General features: G+C 33.0%; 1 protein-coding gene across 1 annotated transcript; it reads right to left on the bottom strand.

Moving 5' to 3' along the window:
- Positions 1-4,998: 4,998 nt before the first annotated feature.
- LOC134702393 (uncharacterized) lies at positions 4,999-12,887 on the bottom strand. The gene is made up of 2 exons (XM_063563297.1): positions 12,837-12,887; positions 4,999-6,069 (listed from the first exon to the last, which is right to left on the bottom strand). The coding sequence occupies exons 1-2, from the start codon at positions 12,868-12,870 to the stop codon at positions 5,078-5,080; spliced, it is 1,026 nt and encodes a 341-aa protein (XP_063419367.1). The 5' UTR covers positions 12,871-12,887; the 3' UTR covers positions 4,999-5,077.
- Between the last annotated feature and the right edge of the window lie 1,616 nt (positions 12,888-14,503).

Genomic DNA, 14,503 nt, shown 5'->3' with positions numbered 1-14,503 from the left:
GAGTATGACATACAAGACCTTCCAGGGCATTAGTTCAATTTTGATCTCAATTAGCGTCCGTTGTGTTGTTTTGAAAAAAATACTTATTTTAAATTATTCACTTGTATAGCGAGAACTGCTTCTTTTGAGGGCACCTTGGTTCAGTATATAAGGAAACATCTTGTATGTTGAATTTTAAGGTTAAATAACTTGTATCCTACACGCTTTCTTAAGTTTTCGGCCAAATCATGTTGAAAACATGGTGATTTCACCTATTCCGTTTCGCAAATAGTCAAATTTAGGAATGTTTCCTTGGAATTAAACATGATTATGACATAAGGGAAATGGTTTATTCAAAAGGGACAAAATCACGTGTACAAACCACATAGATAAAGTATACATAGCTCTGATTTTGATGTAGTGAAACTTGTTGAATAGGAGTTCCTCGTCATTCTGCGGATTTACAGTACAGCTATCATTATAACTTTGCGTCCATTGAGTCGTCTTCTGCTAACAATTTACTTATTTTACAAAAGATAGTGACATTAGTTAAGAATGGTCTGCTCGTCCTTCTCAGTTCACCTATGACGAGCACATGGCGTCCGTTGTGTTGTCGTCTGTTAACAAGTTTACTTATTTCACATGACATAGTATATCTAGTAAAGCAGGATCTGCTCGTCTTTCCAGTGCATTTCAATTCATTTATGATGAACACATGGCGTCCATTTTGTCGTCGTCTGTTAAAAAAATTTACTTATTTCACCTGAGTTAGTACCACAAGTGGAGCAGGAAATGACGAAATGCACGTCCTTTTAGGGCACCTCATGCAGTTCAGTTGTTCTCATCACTTATGTATTCAATATAATATATGCCAATCGTGGAGTATAGGAGATGCTAGTTCTTCCAGGGAACCTAAGTTCATCTATGACGAGCATTTTGTATTCATTGAGTCGTTGTCTGTTACCAATTTACTTATTTTACATGAGATAGTGCCACTTGTAGATCATGAGATGCTCGTCATTCCAAGATACCGCGATTCAGCTCTTATCAGTTGACGTCCGTTTAATCATCTATGTATTTAACATAATAAAGTGCCGCTAGTGGAGCAGGCGCTACTCGTTATGACCTTCCAGGGCACTTTAGTTCACCTATTTTCGTCACATGGCGTCTGTTGTATCGTCGTCGTTATTGTGTGAATTCGTGGTATAGTGGTTAAGACCGATGACTACAGTGCTGAAGGTCCCGAGTTCGATTCTCACTCGGGATGCTAAAAAAAGTTAGTACAACAGTTTATTTTCACCCTCTCACAAACATCTCTGGTATCCAGACTGGAGTTTATACTAGGCAGTGTCTGCGCGTACTCACATGCGGGTACGAATAGTCAAATTGCCGTTTATAGGCTACGCGTACCCACGTCCGGTTTTACAATAAAATGCCATCGGATCGGGTATGAAATGTAAACTTTAGTCGTAAATTATCGATAATATTGGGGATTTCGTGTAGAACGAGTGAAGAGTAAAGATGATATTTTCAAATTGTATTTATTAGATAATAAACTAATCCATAATAAACATTGTAAATTAAAAGCACACTGGTGGAAAATGAAACTGTACAGTCCCTGTAAAGGAAAAACATGATAAAAATCTATACTATTATAAAATGTAAATGCAAATTTAAAGAATAAAATTTTCTTGAATTTGAAAAATACCTTTTTGAGATTTAAAATAATCTTTTAGTTCAATGTAAAACAGAAACTGAAATTTTAAAATATATCTAACGACTAAAATTAAATCTTGGATCTCTATATAAAAATTGAAGAAGCAAGTAATGATGTCAAATTAAACCAATTTTAAAAGATTCATGTAACCTGGGAACAGTATATCTAACGGTCAATATCTGTTCCCGATGTAACTAATTAAGATTTGAAACAAATTTTACATATCCAATAGGATTGTTTTGGTACATATTTCAACCCTGTACATTTCAAATGTTGCCAGTCAAACAATAGAATAAATCAATAGACTCCGAGTTTCTTTTATACAATTGTATAAAAATAATCGACTGATAGTGATATTTTTTAACAAATTGTTCCAATACATTACTTTAAAATGTGTAGTTTATAACTCTCTTCCATTTTAAGAATACTTATATTAACTGAGAAAAACTGTCCACTTACCTAAATATAAATATTTATAAAACTTCTGAGTAGTTTTAATTAATTTATTCACTAATTGCGACAATTTCCATATATATTTTGCATTACATTCTTGATCCGATGGTATTTAATTGTAAAACCGGATGTGGGTACGCGTAGCCTACGAACTATTAGTACCTGCATGTGGGTACGCGCAGACACTGCCTTTAAACTAGCTTGGATACTTCGGGGGCCTCGGTAGGTTAAAGTTGTTCCCAGCTTGACCTGGAGATCAATCTACTGAAATCTCTTCGGGTTGTCTGTTCCCGCCGAGAAGCCCGGTGGTTCTCTCCGAGTACTTTGGCTTCCTCCACCATAATAACAGACTTCCCGGTGTCCTACATGCTCCTTTGGGCGGTGTTGGGATGGGGATTGTTCAGGTGGTGGGTTATTTGGTAAAGGACACATCTCCATTAATCCTTAGGGAGTGTACATGGATCCGCTGTACTACACAATCCCTTCTTCACAAATGTTTAATTTCTTCGTTTATCAATATAATAATAAAAACTACACAATCCCTTCCTCGCAAATGTTTAATTTCTTCATCTATCAATATAATAATAAAAATTATCAATTTATTTCTGCCCGTATATTAAAAATGACTATTTTTTTTATATTTAATTAAAAAAAAAGGTTTTCTTGTCGCTAAATAGCTTCTTGTCGCTTCTTGTCGCTAAAATGATTCTTCTTGTCGCTTCTTGACGCTTCTTGTCGCTAATTAGTATGACCCTTGCAGTCAATCAAGGGGTGCGTCTATACTGGCGGAATCTCTACTTACTTTTTACTTATTTTACATGAGCTAGTGCCACTGGTTGAGCTACTTGCCCTCTAGGACACAGCAGTTCAACTATGATCATCATTTGGCGTTCGTTTTGACGTCATTCATTAACTTTTACAAAAGTCCTTTTTCTCTAATTATCCAAATTAAACAAAAATGAACAACAACCATCATTGGAGTATAGACCAACTTTGTCTGATAACCTCACTTGCCAACCATCATGGCTGACACGGCTAAAAATAGAATATTAGGGTAAAGTGCAACCTTTACCTCTAGAAGAAAACCTATAGATAAACAGACTTGGCAGGATTGTTCAGAATGTTAAGATCGACTGACAGTTCATTTACATTTAAATTGTCAGACGAATTCTGTGGGAGTTATTGCCTTTAAATGAACATTGTTTTTGTCTTATGTTTTCCTAATATCTTGAATACTAGAATAGATAGTGAGAATCTTTGATACATGAAATAAGCAGCAGGACAAAATCTAGACTACATAGATAGAGGCTTGACGCCTTCAAGCTAGTTAATTCCCCGCATATTTTGTACGTGACTGTTCCAAGTCAGAAACTAGTAATTCAGTGGTAGTTGTTTGTTGCTGTGTCACATATTGGTTTTTGTATTATTTTGAACATTAATTAGGCTATTAGTTTTTTGGTTTGAATTGTTTACATTTGTATTTCATGGTATTTTTCTTTTAACATGATTGAAAGAGTCGATGTCACATCTTTAACAATAGACTCCCTGTGACATCGACTCCTTAGACCCTCTAGTTTGTATCTCGCCTGACACGAAAGTAGCGTCAAGCGAAACCTAGAGATTGCCTTTCCGGCGACGGCGACGGCGTCAACAATTGTTACGTTTTCTGCTTAAGTTTTAATAAGTTTGAACTTTGAATCGACCTACTTGTGATATAACTGACATTAAAGTTGGTAGCGAAATTACGTACAGAACTGGAGCTTTATCTTTTATATTTTATATTATGTTAAATAATGTTAAATATGGTACTGGATTAACTGACGTTGATGTTGGTAACGTCAAAAACATGATCTGTTAAGAACTGCATAAGTGAGACGTTACAGAACAAGTCAAAGTACTAAAGTACTGAACAACGGATGGTTACAAGTTCTTGTAGATGGTGCGACAAGCACTTGTTATAGAAAAAAAAACACAACTCTATACCTGAAATTGATGTTGAGGTAGTAATACAGTTAGGAAAAAAACATAAAATTGACGCTCATTATTTTTAAGCTGCCTCTTTCCCTTCCTTTCTAACAAATAAGGCTTAATATTTGTGTTATGCATGTGTATAATTATGGAAAGTGAACCATCCATAGATTTAATTTCCAATAGTTATAATGGTGAAATATAACCACTTTTTGGTGTATCCATGGCAACAATCTGCATTTATTTGATATGAAAAATTACAAAAAGTGGGATGAACATGTCACAAAAGTCTCAAAAATTTGGTCCAAAGGAAAATTTCAATCAATTAGCGTGATACCTTTCCTGACATTATAGCCCTTATCTATCAAGAGGTCCAAAATCAAATCATATAGCATTTCTACTTGTTTTTCCATAAAATTGAATTGAAAAGATGGAGCGACAAATCTGTGTACATAATTTCTAGATCTATGGGCGGTACTGATAGGAAAAACAAGAACATTGCATTTAAAACATGCTAAAACGATATAAATGTTCATATAAACCAACTTGAAAGGCTATATTATTCTTCAACTATCTAAAAATTAATGTAATTGTATAAAAAAAACTTTCATATTTAAAAAAAATCACCATGGCCATAATGCGAAACTACACTTATAACTGTGTTTTGCTACCTTATGAACAGATTTTTTTCTGGAACAAGTTCGTGCGTGGGTGATAAATTAATGACAGGGAATTCATCCTCATTGTAATGACTATCATATTGTAGTGATTACTCTATTACCTACTAACCGGCCTACACCATGTACCTAAACACGATGTACGTTTACCATAATTAATATACAAATTAAGAACAATATTAATTTTGCCGACTAGACCGTCAAGTACGCTAGAAAACTTACAAATATAGGGGGAACCGGAAGTAATGAAAAACAAAAAATGTTTACAACCCCAGATGCTTGGTCACTTGCAGCCTTTTATCAACTGAATCCACAACGTAACCATCCTTACTACTGTCACTTTTCCAACGACCGTGTCGTTTCCATACCCTATCATTGACATCCGACTTTGCTGCAGCAGTAGCACCACCTGACGCATTGAATGCAATCCAAGCTTCAGGTCTTTTGAAACTAGTTTCAGTCTAGAAATAATGCTTTCTCTGGCTGTAGTATAACTAAGCTTTTTGTTTTTATATATAAGTTTACAAATACTTTTAGAACGAAACATAGGTCTAAACAGGAAAAAATTTGATTCCAAATTGACACCTGAAAGATTTACATATTTCAAAAACATTTCATATGGACAAGCAATGGTATCCCCCTTGGAAATTAAAACCTCATTACCATTACGATACTGGTCAGTCTTACTCTTCTCTATATACAAAATTAAATAATCTGATTTAACTTCAACATTTTTACACAAAAGATAGCTTATCTCATCGAAACGCAAAAACCCAGCAAAAGACAGTAAAATCATTGTTAAATAACGAACCACAAGTAAATCTTGGCTATCTGAAAACATGCTGCACAATTTCAATAACATATCTAATGAAACGGGATCCTTCTTGTGTTTCTTAACAGTAGCCACTCTCTTGGCAGATTCTTGTAATGAATGTAAATATGAATTTTTAGTTTGATCTGCAAAATTTCTCATTTCATGCACCCATTTTATACTATATATAGCAGAATTAATAGTGTTACATGTAGCACCAGTGTCAAACAAGTAAGTTATATATAAAGCTATACGAACCGGCTGTGGTGGTAAAGCTTGAAAACCATGTTTTTTAATAAATGTTCCCCACCGTTTAAATGCATAAAAGTACGATTTTGCTGTATTATCACTTCTACTGTTCACAATATAACTGGACATATGTTCTGCATACTTGAAAAGTTCAGATTCCTCGTCTACTCCGGCTTCTTTAACATCATCCTTAATTTTGTCTCTCAAACCTATTCCTGGAAAACAGAAAATCAATCTATGATAATCTTACAACCTTAACTTCAATACGCATAGCAACGAAATTGAAATTTTGTTTAATCATACCAAATATCCCATTTCGCACTCTTCCTCTATGAGTTATCCCTGAACCCGGTTATTAGTTTTCAAAACCCTATGAACAGCCTCAAGTTCTCTCCAAGTAGAACTCATGTTTGCTTCATGTGCATCCCATGCACCAAACATTTCTTCCATTTTGCTGTTCCCTGCCTCAGCTATATATCCTCCATAGCCTTCACCTGAGGCATCCGAAAACATGTTTACATCACATGCTTCGTTTGTCAACTGACTAAATAATGCACCATCCGCATTTAACCTTACTATGTTTGATAACCAAAACTATAGTTCTACCTCTGCTTCTGGAGTAACCCAGACCGGTGCCTCTCCTGATGTTCTATCCTGAACACAATCATATGCATACCGAGTCCTTAACATTACAGTTGTAGCCAACACACCTTGTGTAGATATTAACTGACCGACAACTGAAGCTAACAGTTTTACTAATATCACACGTTTGTCTGGTAACCTGTTACAAATGCAGGATATACATTTTAATATCCTGATAATTCTCTCATCCGTTATTCTAATTCTACCTTCAGAAGTGTCCCATACCAATTTTCTTGCCACAGTTTCATCTTCATATTTATATCTAAACTGATATAAATGTGGATTGATGTGACGACAGTCAAGCACTAATCTAAGTTTTGACTTGTTACCTGCAACCGTTAATGGATTAACAACATTAGGCTTTACAAATACTTCTGATATACACCCTTTAGATAATAATTTCTCGATTTCATCTGTTACAAATGATTTGTTTTCTTTAGCTGATCTATTATTATCTAATAAAACATTCTCAGGTAAAGTTTTTAACGATAACATATACCCTTTTTCAATAACAATTAAAATGTAATCACTTGCTTGAATGATTTTTCATTTGTTTATATGTTTTCTCAAACTATTAACTGGTGATTTAATTGTATCAACCTTTGTACGTAAATTATCTACGTGTACTTCTATATTATTCCTATATAAAGTATTAATATTACTTATCTTATCATTTTTTCTTTGCTGTTTCTCAGGACATTCCTGTTTCCAATGACCTTTTACACCACAATTAAAACATCTGCCTGGTTTTCTTGTCATACTAGTAACTGCTTGTTCTGCAGGTTGTACGTAGGGATGCACTCGTCTAGCTTTCTTTGTTTTATCAGCTTTCACCTTTCTTTCCGCTCTGTTTTCAGCCTTGTACAATTTCCTTTCATCCTCAGAATCATCTGCAAGCGGGTTGGTTTCATATTCGTGTTCAACTCGCCCAGCTCGGATGAATCAGCAATACGTATTAACTTTTGTCTATAGTTTCCGCTAACTTCTCCTTGGTTTTGCATACGGTATCTGGCGTTGGATTGTTACCGTCCAACATACTGTCTGCTTCTTTCATTTTACTGAGCACCTTCACGCTTTGCTTAAATTGCTCTTCATTCCCTCGTTTCTTGAATTTGGGTCCATCCGTCAAGGTAGCCTCTATCTTGGAAACCTGTGTTTTTGCAAGCTGTTGTTGTTGCACATGCATCTTTCCCATTTCACTGGATATATAATGAACGCATTTGATTCATCATGTCATTTTGGTTTACCGTCAGAATATTCGAGACTTGAATTCTGATCTGCTCTTGAAGTTCGGCGTTCATTTTGATGTGTACACTTCAAAGGACGGCTAGAAAGTGAGATACATTTACATGTATACCTTTTACCTGTAATCAATTTTGATTACAAACAAAGTCAAGTTGTCCGTCTCAAATTCTGCAAGTACTTCTCTGATTTTGGCGTACACTTTCTGGTTGTGTTTGTGTTGTTCTTCGTTCCCCCTCTTTCGGAATTTGTAACTGTCGGTCAAAGATTCGTCCATCCTAGCTATTTGTGTGTCCGACAGCACTTTCTGGTTGTCCTGTATCTTTCTTTGGAACCTTTCTAAACGAGAATCTAGTAACGTCGTCATACATTCAACATCTGGTCCTGTGTGGATTGAACGGCATTCTGTACTTCTGTATGGATAACTTGCTGTAAATCGGCGTCCTATTAGTTTACACGGTCAATACAACGGCTAGAAGTGAAGCTACCACAGAAAAAAACATCTTATATATGACCACAACTCAGTCCTCTGATTGGCTAAATTTCTTCGGCCTACCGAAAATTGACGATTCCCATATCGAGATCACAACCTTTTCCCGCTATACTGATCGAAACGCGGGAAAATATTATACTTCATGACAAACTGCTTGATTTAAACCGGTACACCATTTGAAATTTTCTTATAATTTGAACCATGAATGAGGAGCTATAATATTTTTGTCACTGATTTACTTTTGTATATCGATTTTTTGTTCTTCAATTTATCTATGTATGAAAGAACAGGCTTTTTTTGGCCTGCAACAAAGTTGTCGGTGCCATATTGTTTTACCCTTGTCTGTCATTCCGTCATTATGTCATTCTACAACAAACCATTTTACGGCCTTTTTTTCTAAACGCCTTCAGTTATTGAGCTGACTTTTTTTGTATTTGAGTTAACCAATATGTGTTACAGATCATGTTTTACGGATTTTTTTTCAATCCGACTCCAGATTTTGAGTTGTGAGACAACCATCATGTTTGTGTCCATATGTGTTATTGAATTGCAGATTTTGCAACTTTTCAAGACGGGACCATTTGTGACGTTTCGACATATCTAGGAGTTGAGTTTTTTTTTTCAAATCCGCAATCCTTTTTTTTCAATTCTCAGAACAAACTTGCCACTTCACGCTTGTTTCAATCCTCCAAATCCTAACATATACAGTTTCCCTTGAATTATAATCAGAATATCTGAATTTTAACTTTTTTTCGGATATTAAATGCATAGTTTCAGCATGTTCAGACATATAAAAAAATAGAAAAAAATATCCGTTCATTATGCTAAAAAGAAGTCAATAAAAACTAAACATGTAATACTGTTAACGCAAACAATTTTGCAAACTATATTGCGAAAGATACCTTGGTTAAAAACCCATAACCAGGAGATTGCTTTTGTTCTTTTTCATAATTCTGCTAAATTTGTTATCTCATAGATAAAATGAACAATGGAATCGTTTAAACCGGAAAAACTTCAATTCGAAAGTAACAGATATCCCGAAACATTTTTTGAGTGGTTGTTTTTCCTTGTTTGTAAAATGTCCGTTTATTTCTAGATTGTCCATGAACAAACCCCTGTTTACAAACAAATGCGGTGATGATGTGTATTTAGCCGATTAATTATTACTTCTTGTGAGTCGTTTCTACAACGCAGTAAGATTTTTTTTTTATGGTGGTGGGGGGGGGGGGTCCCGATCGCTCAATCTGATATTTTCACCAAATTAACGAATCAAAAGTCCCTGGCTTCAATTAATAATAAATGAGAGAAATCGTGTATCCAGATTTTCACGTATCTTCAAATTGCGCTTTTGGTTTCTTAATTTTACATCATATTCAAGATACTTTTCGTCCAAATCATTATTTGTAAATATCTGTAACATAGAAACAGTAATCATCAGATCCATGTATCAGAATAGAAACAGTAATCATCAGATCCATGTGTCAGAATAGAAACAGTCATCTTCAGATCGAGGTATAAAATAAAACAATTAACGTCGGAAAAGAATCAACTAATTAGATTTGAAAAAAACAACATGCAGACAAACCTCTTTGACACATTCCCCATTTCCATTCTCAATTTTATTCTCCTTAATCCTCCCTTAAGTTTACTTAAAAGTATTTTATTTTTACAACCCCTTCAATGCTCAAGTATTTGAGATCAAAACATGTTTGATTACAATTTTCTGGATTAGATGATTAGTTTTAATTAAAAGGTCAATCTTTTATCTAAAGAAAATGGCAATGAAATCTATTTCGCAAAGATTTTGAGTAACTGCATCATGCCTCCTTAAAAAAAATCGGTTTTTAAATGAGCAGTTCAGTGTACGAGTATTTTGAATATGTTAAACAAATGAGAGAGTCATTGTCCCGAAATTATACTATTTTCTGAATAGAGCTATTAATGACAATAATAACATATTAAAAGAGCAATAATAAATAATTAAAACCTTTGAAATTACAATAAAATGGGAAAACGTATTCATTAGAAATAAGGAAACTTGCAGATAAAACTTTTTTTCTTAAAACACCAAAAAAGACATTTCACAAAGTTGAAATCTATAATACCAAAATAACGAGGTCCAATTTGTCAGCCGTCATCGAGTAAAAACGACAAATCAAAGAATTCAACTTTATATATTACTAAAAAAGGACAATGCAGTAGATTAAAAATCACCACTCCAGACCCTTTTGTTTTCCATATAATTAATATTGCCAATAATTAGCAAGTTCCGGGTCGAATCCGATAACGATACCAATAGTATATTCACCTGTTACCTGTTACCTTATCTGTATTTTCAGCATCTGATAGGCGCACAACCAAACGCTGTATTAAGAATTTTACTATATACACAGGTCATAATCACAGAGTTGACACTACTAAATGTAATCATTGTCAAATTGTTCCCTATTGTAGTATTTTAATCAGTAAGACTTTCTAAGATAACAATACGAATACTAAAAAAGTAATCTGGACTTTAAATAAGGCGTATAGATACAGTTTTTAATTTGTTAGTGGGCATGACGTAAAACAGCGAATAAAAGAATTAATCTCCATTCCAGGACCTTTTGTTTTCCAAATAATTAATATTACTAATAATTGATAAGTTCCAGATCGACGTGTTCAAACAGAAAGATTTTGAAAGCATAGACAACTGTGTATCCAATAATCGCCATGACTTTATAAACTTTATCAGAGGACAATACCAATACTTAAATAAGGCATAGTTATATACTTTAACTCAGTCATGTTTCCGCGATATCACGGGTGTGTTCCAGTATTATCTAAATGTTTGGCGCATTATCAGGGCTGTAATTTAGTAGATCAAAAACAGAAGACATTCGGTTGGGAAAACATAAACACTGCAAACAAAAAATATGTAAACATTAACTTGACAGATAAACCATTTAAATGTTAAGGTGTTTGCTGTTTTTCTTGTGTTAACTCTTTTTGCTGAATATCAATTAGAAAAAGAAAAGAAGAAGAAAAGATATCTAACAATTTTAGGAACAAATAACAGTTATTAAATTCCTGATTATACACAATATTGCATTTTAGTATCTAAAGCGTTTCGCACATAGAAAAGAATACATTGATTAATGATTTATCAACTTACATGGAAAAGCAAAATAAAAAAACGTAAAACGTAATGTATAAACCTATTATATGCTAGATGGTGGTCAAAAATGATAATATAGATAAATAGAACATTGAAAATATCAAAATTTGGTGGATTAAAAAATTAGTCTACGGAGATTTAACCACCTGGAAAGTTGTATCATTATTTTATTTTGATAAATTCGCCAAGAACTTCCTTATCTTTCATATTAACATCCATGGTATAAAATCGGTTCCAGAATTAAATAAGATGTATGATTATTTTCTTATATAGTATAATTTCTTATATAGTATAGACAAAAAGCATAAACATAGAACGGCCATCAAACTTTAGATCTATTTGATATCAAGTAATTAAGAAAAATCAGTTCATTCAGATAAAGCAAGTCTTTTATTTAAAAAAAAATAATGGATAAATAGCAATATCATCTGTGTAAACGACATTAAAGATGAAAATCATATTATATTTGAGAAACATATTTTACGAAAACTCAAAATTAACTATAATTTGATGTCAGAATTGACGAAAGCTTTTTAAACCGAATGGCGAAATATTTTACTAGAAAAATTCAAAGAAACTCAAGTAAAACAAATGATGTTATTTACATTAATAATTATTGAAATTATATTACACAGCGGTAAACATTGAATGAATTAAGAACTTAGCATGTAATTTCGAAATGTGCTGATCATTATTTTAAAATATAAAGTGTTTCGTTGCAATTTGTAAATCTTTTTTTTTTAAACTTCTACAATATACTTCAAATTATCATTATTGCATTACCAAAATGGATTATGATCATATGTTTCTGAAATTTCTTTTTCTTGATCAGCAAGATAACAAAGACAACAACAAAAAACACTTCTTGAAGCTGAATATTAAAAAAATAGTATTCTAACATTCAAGAATGTAGAATTCGGTTATAATTGAAGGCCGTACTTTAACCTATAACGGTTTACTTTTTAAATTGTCTCATTGGCACTCACACCACATCTTCCTATATCTATAAGATTAATGATTAACAATATAATGAAATAAATCTATTTTGATTTCAATAATTATGTTTTGCATATATTAAGCTTATTACGAATCTGAATACAAAAATACATAATCTATAAAATGTTAAATGAATATGATGTATTTAAAGCAGAATGCATTCAAAATGTAAGAATATAAGATATAAATGTATTCTATATAAAACTGCCAACTTGTTAAAACAATTTCTATGTTCTAAAGGTTTATGATATAGCAAAAATAAATGAATGAATACATTATTAAAAGAGATAAATATGGACATAATTGAGTGATATAAAGTTAACCTGTCACCGCTTTATGTGACTTTTGATAACGGTACTAGTTACTGTTAAAAATAAAAGGTTAAGAAATTAAATGTTTTTGTAATCTTTATGTCCCTCAAACTACAGATAATTTGTTTTTTTTATAAATACCTGTGAATAGCCTATAGCCATTTGTTAAAGTCATGACCGGTGTGAAAATGTCAGTGTGTTTTAACCAGGAAGTTTTTGATAGAAAATTTAATTAATTCGTTTACGGAAGAAATATTATAATTTTCCTGAAACTATACTCAAAAATTAAATGCTAGATGATATATGTATGTACACGAGACAATGTATGAAAAAGTATACGAGGGTTTTATTATTATTTAATCATAATAAAACAGCTATTTATTAAAATTGTTTAACTACGCAGCCTCTCTACCATTATCAAATTTGAAATAATATACCAGCGTAGATCGTTCAGTGCTGTGTATTTGAAATGTATTTCTACCCTCTTGTTGTAGTAATATCTCAGTTGTCGTCATTTTTGAAAATTTAGAGTTGTATCAGTTAAAATCTCACATTACTATGTTTATTTGAAGCAGATCCTTGCATTCTCTGTTGTTAATAGCTACATAATAGTTATCAAAGGTACCAGGATTATAATTTAGTTCGCCAGACGCGCGTTTCGTCTACATAAGACTCATCAGTGACGCTCAAATCAAAAATATTTATAAACCCAAACAAGTACAAAGTTGAAGAGCATTGAGGATCCAAAATTCCAAAACGTTGTGCCAAATACGGCTAAGGTAATCTATGCCTGGGATAAGAAAATCCTTAGTTTTTCAAAAAGTTCAAAGTTTTGTATACAGGAAATTCATAAAAATGACCACATTATTGATATTCATGTCAACACTTCGAAATGACCACATTATTGATATTCATGTCAGCACCGAAGTGTTGACTACTGGGCTGGTGATACCCTCGGGGACGAAACGTTCACCAGCAGTGGCATCGACCCAGTGGTGTAAATAGTTATCAAAGATACCAGGATTATAATTTAATTCGCCAGACGCGCGTTTCGTCTACATAAGACTCATCAGTGACGCTCAAATCTATGTCATGTTTTAAAAAAAAGTTGTTAATATACACGTGTCTCTATGATGTTCAGGTTTGACTGGTTTATTGTATAAATCTCCAGAATGTTATTGTTTCATTATCAGAATTGTTTGATATGCTTCATTTTACATTATAATCATACTGATAAAGGATATCTGTTATCTGAAATAGTTAACATTTGTTCATTTAATTATTATGTCTTGGGGATGTTGAACCCTTTTAAAGGTAAAGTAAAAGTGTATCTGAACCAGTGAAAACTCTGCAACAGATTTTATCCATCAAATCAGCAGCATTGAGGGTGATACAATGATTAAAATACATTCTGTATATATAATTCGCCTTAACATCAACCCAACAATTTTGGATCTGTAAATTTGCAGAAGCATTATTTTGTTCCTCCCTGTTAACTGATATGGTTATATTTTTAAATTTACTGTGTATACATTTTTGAATTTTTTGAAAAACTGAGGCTTTCTACCTCAGGCATAGATTACTTCAGCTGTATTTGGCAAACCTTTTAGGAATTTTGGTCCTTAATGCTCTTCAACTTCGTACTTTAAATTTAGTCCTGGTATCTATGATGAGTTTATTATGCTACTGAGAATCGTGGCATCAAATCGCCTTGCATTATACCGATGCGCTAGCCTACCCAACCACTTAGGATCTGCAATATTAAAACTTTCATTGTCTGTATGTTTATTTTTTTCTTCGTCATTTTC

This window comes from Mytilus trossulus, unplaced genomic scaffold (assembly GCF_036588685.1).
Source record: "Mytilus trossulus isolate FHL-02 unplaced genomic scaffold, PNRI_Mtr1.1.1.hap1 h1tg000445l__unscaffolded, whole genome shotgun sequence".
NCBI lineage: Eukaryota > Metazoa > Mollusca > Bivalvia > Mytilida > Mytilidae > Mytilus > Mytilus trossulus.
The sequence above is the reverse complement of the archived record's forward strand: the minus strand, read 5'-3'. Positions and strand labels throughout refer to the sequence as shown.